Source organism: Pectinophora gossypiella, unplaced genomic scaffold (assembly GCF_024362695.1).
Source record: "Pectinophora gossypiella unplaced genomic scaffold, ilPecGoss1.1 Pgos_42, whole genome shotgun sequence".
Taxonomy (NCBI): domain Eukaryota; kingdom Metazoa; phylum Arthropoda; class Insecta; order Lepidoptera; family Gelechiidae; genus Pectinophora; species Pectinophora gossypiella.
In genome coordinates this window covers 289440-297629 of record NW_026063252.1, presented here as the reverse complement: position 1 = coordinate 297629, position 8190 = coordinate 289440, and the positions used below count along the sequence as shown (strand labels likewise).

At 42.4% G+C, this 8190-nt stretch overlaps 1 protein-coding gene across 3 annotated transcripts; it reads left to right on the top strand.

Moving 5' to 3' along the window:
- The first annotated feature begins 420 nt into the window (after window positions 1–420).
- On the top strand, window positions 421–2183 carry LOC126381265 (uncharacterized). 3 transcript variants are annotated; one of them, XM_050030761.1, is made up of 2 exons: window positions 421–1500; window positions 1890–2183. In XM_050030761.1, the coding sequence occupies exons 1-2, from the start codon at window positions 493–495 to the stop codon at window positions 2085–2087; spliced, it is 1206 nt and encodes a 401-aa protein (XP_049886718.1). In that variant the 5' UTR covers window positions 421–492; the 3' UTR covers window positions 2088–2183. The 3 variants fall into 3 exon arrangements, with proteins under 3 accessions (XP_049886718.1, XP_049886720.1, XP_049886719.1); XM_050030763.1 differs by having other exon boundaries at window positions 1872–2183; XM_050030762.1 differs by having other exon boundaries at window positions 421–1506; window positions 1872–2183.
- Window positions 2184–8190: the final 6007 nt, after the last annotated feature.

Sequence of the window (8190 nt, the reverse complement as noted above, 5' to 3'; positions counted from 1 at the left end):
CGACTGTCAACACTGGAAGTATGTCAATAAAGCTAACTAGCAATACGCCAGTCAATTATAGACCATACAGGCTTTCGCAAGCGGAGACATTGCGCGTTCGCGATATTATTAAGGATTTGCTCGAAAAGGGAATTATTCAAGAGTCAGAATCTGAATACGCGAGTCCTATACTACTTGTGAACAAAAAGGATTCCAAAAAGGATCGCTTATGTGTGGATTTTCGCAAGTTAAACGAAATCAAAGTTTTCCCTTTCCACTCATCGATGATCATATTGATCGGTTAGGACGTCATAATTTTTTTAGTAGTCTTGATATTGTAGTATATTGTGGGTATTAGGATAAAACCAGTCAAGAATAAACGGAGCTAACGAACAGACGTGTCTTTGATTTCTAGTACCGAGCTAGTGACATAATAGTGGCGAACGAGGATTAAAATAGTTATTATAGGACGTGAATTGTATTACAGTGCAGGAACAGTGTTGTGGTATAAAAATGACGATCGGAAAAGTAGGTGCTTTCGAATTGAAGACGGGGCTGTGGTCATCGTACATTGACCGTTTGGAAATGTATTTTACGGCTAATGGAGTGGAGGAATCCTTGAAGTTACCGACGTTAATAGCAGTCATGGGGGACGAAGCATATGAATTGCTAGTGAATTTAGCCAGTCCCGAAAAGCCGTCAACTTTAGCGTACGAGGAGGCGGTTAACTTGTTACGCGGCCATCTTGAACCGGCACCGTCATCGTTAGCAGAACGTTACCGTTTCAGACAAAGGAGGCAGGCAACCGAAGAAAATATCGCCACGTATGTCGCGGAGTTAAAGAAGATGTCTCGATTTTGCAAGTTCGGTAAAAATTTAAGTGATAATTTGCGTGATCAATTTATTTGTGGGTTATGCAGCGATATTATCAGGCAAAGGTTATTTGCGGAGGATGATACGATATCATATACAGAGGCAGTTAAGCTTGCAACATCGTTGGAGGCGGCGGAACGGGACGCGGCGGCGGTAGAAGCATCGTCATCAAATACTTTTAGCAATACATCAGCTGGGTCCGGAGTTAACGCTATTAAATTGGCGAGAACCGGTCGGCCGGCTAGTCGCGGAGGACGCGGCGGAGGCGGGGGATGGCGGGGAGCACGCGCAGGCTCGATGACAGCGCGGGACGTCAACACGACCGATAGTGGCTCATATGGTAGTATGCGCAGCGGGAGTATGCGTAATTATTATTGCTCGGCCTGCGGCGCTTACAGTCACAACAATGAAACATGTCGTTTCCGGAACTACCAATGTAGCAAGTGTCAACAAGCGGGTCATTTGCGACGGGTGTGTCCGAATTGGGGCGCAACGGGGACGTCGCGAGGAGGGGCCCGACGGCACACAGCGGCGGGGTCGCCGCGGCAGCGTCTGCACTTCGGTGAAGCCGAACAGCCGTCTGAGGACGAATGTGACGGGGATATCGAGACAGAATTGCACCATCTTTGCTTGAACAATTACAAACCAGTAAGTGTATGTATTCAAATAGAAAATACAAAGATCCCTATGGAAATAGATACCGGCACTGCCATATCATGTGTTAGCAAGTTGACGTACGATAAATATCTCGGTCACTTACCCATTGAAGAAAACAAAACAATTCTTAAGTTTTATGACGGGTCAAAAATAAAACCAGTAGGGATAATAAGGCCAAAAGTACAATTTAATAACTGTCGTAAAAACTTAGAATTGTTTATCATTGAAGGAGGTACTACTTCCTTGCTAGGCAGGCAGTGGCTGGGAGAATTAGACATAACGATACCTAAATTAAATTGTAACTTTGTAAACAATGTAAGTAGTGGACACGTTAATGCAGAAGTCAAAAAATTAATTAACAGGTATAATGATCTATTCAGCGGCGGGCTGGGACGGTATACGGGTGGACTGGCAACTCTGCGCGTGAGAGATGGCGCGGTGCCCGTGTTCCACCGCGCGCGACCGCTGCCGTACGCGCTGCGCGAGCGAGTCGACGCCGAGCTGGATGCCATGCTGCGCGCCGGCGTCATCGAGCCCGTCGAATGCTCCGACTGGGCCTCCCCACTGGTACCCATTAATAAGCCGGATGGTTCACTAAGAATTTGTGCCAATTATAAATGTACACTAAACCCGTCCTTACTGGTCGATCGTTACCCCCTGCCTAAAATTGAAGATGTTTTTACCGACTTCAAAAAAGGAGGAGGTTCTCAATTCGACCGTATATTTTTTTTTTTTTTTTATGTTTGTTCGGGCATATCTTCGTCGTATATGAACCGATTTTGATAATTCTTTTTTTGTTTGAAAGGAGATATACCCAAGGGGGTTCCATGTCAAGGAAGTCAGGATCTGATGATGGAAGACCAGAGAAATCGAGGGGAATTTTCAAAAATCGTAGGAGCGACTAGTGCGTTTGTAAAGTCATATTGATCGGATCGATCTTTAGGCTTCGGAAAAACTTCCCGACCTTCGAAAACTGGTCAGCATCAGGGAGATACCCTATGGCCTGGCAAAACTATACAACCTGGAGCAATTTTTCTTTCACGAAACGTATTTAAATCTTGATCAAATCCAATCGCCGGTGCAAAAAAACAAAATGGCGGAAAAAAAAGATGGCCGCCATACAAAATTTTGTCGATTTTGGAAGAAGCCCGTTTGGGTAAAAATAATGTATGGGGCGCTTACTCAAAACGTCATGTAGAGTACGGAAATACTTTCTGGTCACCAAAAACTGCTCCGCATCAGAGAGATACTCTACGGCCTGGCAAAACTATCGCACGTGAACCAATATTTCTTTCAGTGCACTTATTTAAATCTTGGTCAAATTCCATAGCGCGTAAAAAAAAAACAAAATGGCGGAAAAACAAGATGGCCGCCATACACAATTTTGTTTTTTCAGAAAATGTCTCGGGATATAAAATATATATCGGGGTTGTGATCGGATCGTCATGTTAAGTATGGAAATACTTCCCGATTTTCGAAAACTGCTCCGCATCAGGGTGACACCCTACGGCCTGGCGAAACTATCACACCTGAACCAATTTTTCTTTCACAAAACCTATTTAAATCTTGGTCGAATTTAATGGCCGGTGAAAAAAAAAACAAAATGGCGAAAAACCAAGATGGCCGCCATACAAAATTTTGTTTTTCCAGAAAATGTCTTGGGGGTAAAAATGATGTATAGGGGTGTGATCGGAACGTCATCTTTGAAAACTGCTCCCAATCAGGGAGACATCCTACGGCCTGGCAAACCTATTGCACCTGGATTTTGTTTGTTTCCACGACACCCATTTAAATCTTGGTCAAATTCTGTCGCCGGTGAAAAAAAACAAAATGGCGGAAAAACAAGATGGCCGCCATACGAAGAGGGACAGTTTCGAATAAAATACGCGAAATCTACTGTATCTATATGTATGCGTGAGTGTGTATGATAGCAGCTTCCACTGACAACCACATGTGTGTATGTGTATGTGTGTGTGTGTGCGTGTGTGTGCGCGCGTGTGTGTGTATATGTGTGTGTGTGTGTGTGTGTGTGTGTGTGTGTGTGTGTGCGTGTGTCTGTGTGTGTGCGTGTGTCTGTGTGTGTGCGTGTGTACGTGCGCTTGTGCTCGTGTGCGTTAGCGCGTGTGTGAGTGTGTGTGTGTGTAAACATGTTCATCAATAATAATTGTGATCACTACTAATCATATATTATTATATATCAATATAAATCAGAAAATCTGTCTGTCTGCATCCTTGCTCGGTCTAACCATCACATAAAATCGTAAAATAAAATAAAATTTTTAACAAAAAAAAACCGACTTCAAACGCAAAACTAAAAAGCAATAAATAAATTCACTTCGCACAAAGTAATTAGTACGTATTTTCAATTAGTTAATTATTTTATAATTCTGAAGTCGGTGCCAAGTAAATGCTACAACAACCCTACTACAATATCAAATTACTATGTACACACAATATTGTTTAATACCTATATCAAAGCAATTACAAAACAATGTCAAACAAAAAATTACAAAACAATCAGTATTGAAAAATATAAGAATCGGTACTTCGTTGTAGCATTTCCTTGGCACCGACTTCAGAATTATAAAATAATTAACTAATTGAAAATACGTACTAATTACTTTGTGCAAAGTGAATTTATTTATTGCTTTTTAGTTTTGCGTTTGAAGTCGGTTTTTTTTTGTTAAAAATTTTATTTTAGTAAATCTAAACGGGAACATGTTTTATAGTAAAATTGATTTGTCGCAAGCATATAACCAGATTGAATTAGATGAATCAAAAAAATATACTGTCATAAATACTCATCGTGGTTTATTCCAATACAATAGGCTCGTTTATGGGTTGTCCTCGAGTGTAGGTATATTCCAGCGTATAATGATAAACCTACTAAGCAGCATACCTAACTGTCAAGTTTTTCTAGATGACGTGATTATAGGAGGGGAAACGGAAAGCGAACATTTACACGCTCTAAATATGGTTTTCCAGCGGTTAAAGGACCACGGATTAAAATTAAAAAAAAGTAAGTGTGTGTTTCTAGCCGGAGAGGTTACGTACCTGGGTTACGTAGTATCGAGGGAAGGTATTAAGGCTGATCGAACCAAGATCGAGGCGATTGTAAATATGGAGCAGCCACGAAACGTATCGGAATTGCGGTCGTTTTTAGATACAGTAAATTTTTTTGGTAGATTTGTAAAAAATCTAAGTGTTATAATGTATCCATTATATTACCTACTTCGCAAAGAAGTCGAATGGGACTGGAGCAGAGAATGTGAACAAGCATTTACCGAGGTAAAGAGAATATTAACAGGTGCCGAAGTTCTAAGTCATTATGACCAGAGTAAACAGCTGATAGTGACGTGTGACGCGAGTGCGCGTGGACTAGGCGCCGTGTTGTCGCAGCCGGGGCCGCGCGGCGAGCGCCCCGTGGCCTACGCCTCGCGCACTCTCAACGACGCGGAGAAAAATTATTCCCAGATACATCGGGAGGCACTAGCTATCATTTTCACTATAAAAAAATTCCACCAATACTTATACGGTCGGCGTTTCACCTTACGGACGGACCATAAACCATTAGTATCTATTTTTGGGCCAAAAACGGGGATTCCGAGTATGACGGCTAGCAGGATGCAACGGTGGGCAATTATCTTATCGGCCTACAATTACGACATAGAATACGTAAATACCAAAGATAATTGTGCGGACGGGTTGTCGAGACTGCCGGACAGGAGCTCGAATCATAACACGTTAGTTACGGAACCAGAACAAACATACCTACATTTCGCACAGGATGCTTTGTTATTAAACTATGAACAAATAAAGAAACAAACAAGTAAGGATATGATTTTAGGAAAGGTGCTCAGTTACATTAGAGATGGGTGGCCTTTGCAGTGTGATTTAACTAATTTAAAACCTTATTTCAACCGTAAAACAGAATTGTATGAGGAGCTGGGGTATATATCATGTGGGGACACAGGGTACTTATACCCGAAATGTATCGGGAAAAAGTCCTAAAAATTATACATGAGCCTCACATGGGTATCATAAAGTCCAAAGGTATAGCACGTAGTTACGTGTGGTGGCCAGGTATAGACGAAGCAGTGGAGGCGACGTGCCGCGCATGCTCGGTATGTGCGGCGCAGGCGGACGCGCCGCCACAGCAGCAGGCCCGCCCGTGGACGCGAGTACATCTGGACTTTATGGGACCCATACATGGGAACACTTACCTCGTAGTGGTGGATGCCATGTCTAAATGGTTAGAGATATTTCCGGTTCCCAGTACTGCGGCAGCGACGACTATACATAAGTTATCAGAATTGTGGGCTAGGTGGGGTATTCCGAAGCAAATTGTCAGTGACAACGGTCCACCGTTTACAAGCAAAGAATTTGGGGATTTCTTAAAATCTGATGGCGTAGAACATATTTTTACAGCGTCATATCACCCGGCATCGAATGGAGCAGCCGAGAATGCAGTAAAAACTTTAAAAAGGGTCATAAAGAAAGCGCACATGGGAAATCAGAAAAAAGACAAATCACTCAACAATTTTTTATTGTATTATCGAAATACTGAACATTGCACCACAGGGGAGAGCCCGACTATGTTACTAATGGGTCGGCGTTTGCGCACATATTTAGATCTACTAAAGCCGGATAGAATGGCTAAGGTAGAACGTAGTCAACAGCGGCAAGTGGATAGCAAAGGCGGTTCTAATAGGAATTTACGGGTAGGGGATGAAGTTTGGTACCGGCAATATTTAAAAGGCGAAAAATGGCAACCAGGGACAGTGAGTGGCGCTTTAGGTAGTACGGACTATAAAATAAGTGATATCAATGGTAATGAAAGGCATAGACACATCGACCAGTTAAGGCATAGGTCCAGAAAATCATTAGTGAATCCGTGGAGGGATAGGGGCGATTTTATTACTAATAGTGACACCGCATCACCGGTGGGGTTGGCTCAGTCGCAGAAGTTGGGAGAGGCAAAGCCACCGGCTACTGCCGCGACGTCGCCGGCGCGGAGTGTGGTTGAAGGGGAGGATTGCTTTGTTACTCCTGAGAAGGAGTTTAGTTCGCCAAAATTGAACAATCCATTACGCGCGGAGCCCGTTCCAACTGTACCACGACCGGCCCGTCCAATAAGGCAATGCAGACTAGATAAGCCCCCCTGATATAAAATTTAAAATGTAGATGGCAATAATTATAACAGTATATAATATTTAGTTTGGAAATAGAATTATTGTGTTCTTTAGTCATAGTATCATGGGTCAGGGTCATTACATTGTATAATTCAGTTTACATCATTAGTCATAGGTCTTAAGAATATGAATATTTAGATTTAAGTATTAATCCTAAGTTGAAATGTTACTTAAGTATAAATAAGCATGATAATTAAGATACTAGGACACTATCATTAATTAAGTGTAGAGGAATGTAGTATATTGTGGGTATTAGGATATAACCAGTCAAGAATAAACGGAGCTAACGAACAGACGTGCCTTTGATTTCTAGTACCGAGCTAGGGACATAATATTATATGGCAACGGGATTTCACCAGATACCAATGGAGAAAGAGTCGGTTCCTTTAACGGGTTTCGTGACGCCAGAGGGGCACTACGAGTATTTGAAGATGCCATTTGGTCTCGCGAATGCCCCTGTGGTTTATCAGCGAATTATAACAAAAACGTTACGACCTCTCATTGATGCTGGTAAAGTCCTGGTGTACATCGACGATGTTTTGATCATGAGTGAAACCATCGATGAAGGTCTCTCTATTCTACATGATGTGTCGTTGACTCTTACTGATGCTGGGTTTTCAATAAACTTGAAGAAATGCTGGTTTTTGTCAAATAGGGTTGAGTATCTTGGTCGCACTATTAGTCAGGGTCAAGTACAACCGAGTAAATTGAAGGTTAAAGCGCTTGCCGAATCTCCGGTTCCCAAAAACGTTAATAAACAAGTTCGCCAATTTCTCGGATTAGCTGGGTATTTTAGAAAATACATTGCATTGCTAAATTGACTAAGAAAAATGTCCCGTTCGTGTGGAGTAGTGAGCAAGAGTCGGCTAGAAAAGAAATAATTGACCACTTGATATCCGAGCCGATCCTAGCCATATATGATCCAAAATTACCTATAGAGGTGCATACTGACGCCAGTTCGTTGGGGTATGGCGCAGTACTACTTCAGACACACAATTCAGGACATAAACGCGTTGTTGGGTATTTTTCTAAATTGACTCAAGGCGCGGAACCAAAGTACCACTCGTATGATTTAGAAACTCTAGCGGTGGTCAAGGCCCTGCAGCATTTTAGACACTATCTGGTCGGCACCCACTTTACCGTCGTAACCGATTGTAATGCATTGAAACTTACGCAGAAAAAAAAGGATTTGATTCCAAGAGTCGCCAGATGGTGGATATATCTGCAGGATTTTGATTTTTCACTTGAGTACCGAAAGGGCACTTCTATAACTCACGCGGACTATTTAAGTTGCAACCCCGTTAATGTCGTTCGAGTAGAAAAGCCTCAAAATTGGGCTCAAATCGCCCAAGCCGCCGATGAGGAAACTCAAACCCTCATGCAGAAGTTGAATGAGGGGCAGTTAGATTCCAAGCAGTATGTCAAGAAAAACGATCTTCTGTACTATCGTTATTGTCCAACTGGAGAACAGCCCAAACTTTTGTGCTTC

Bases quoted from the DNA above. Each gene is read 5' to 3' on its own strand.
- LOC126381265 (XM_050030761.1), top strand. From the start codon at position 493: ATGACGATCGGAAAAGTAGGTGCTTTCGAATTGAAGACGGGGCTGTGG. The intron at 1,501-1,889 runs GTAAGTGTATGT...TGATCTATTCAG, and splicing joins GCTTGAACAATTACAAACCA to CGGCGGGCTGGGACGGTATA.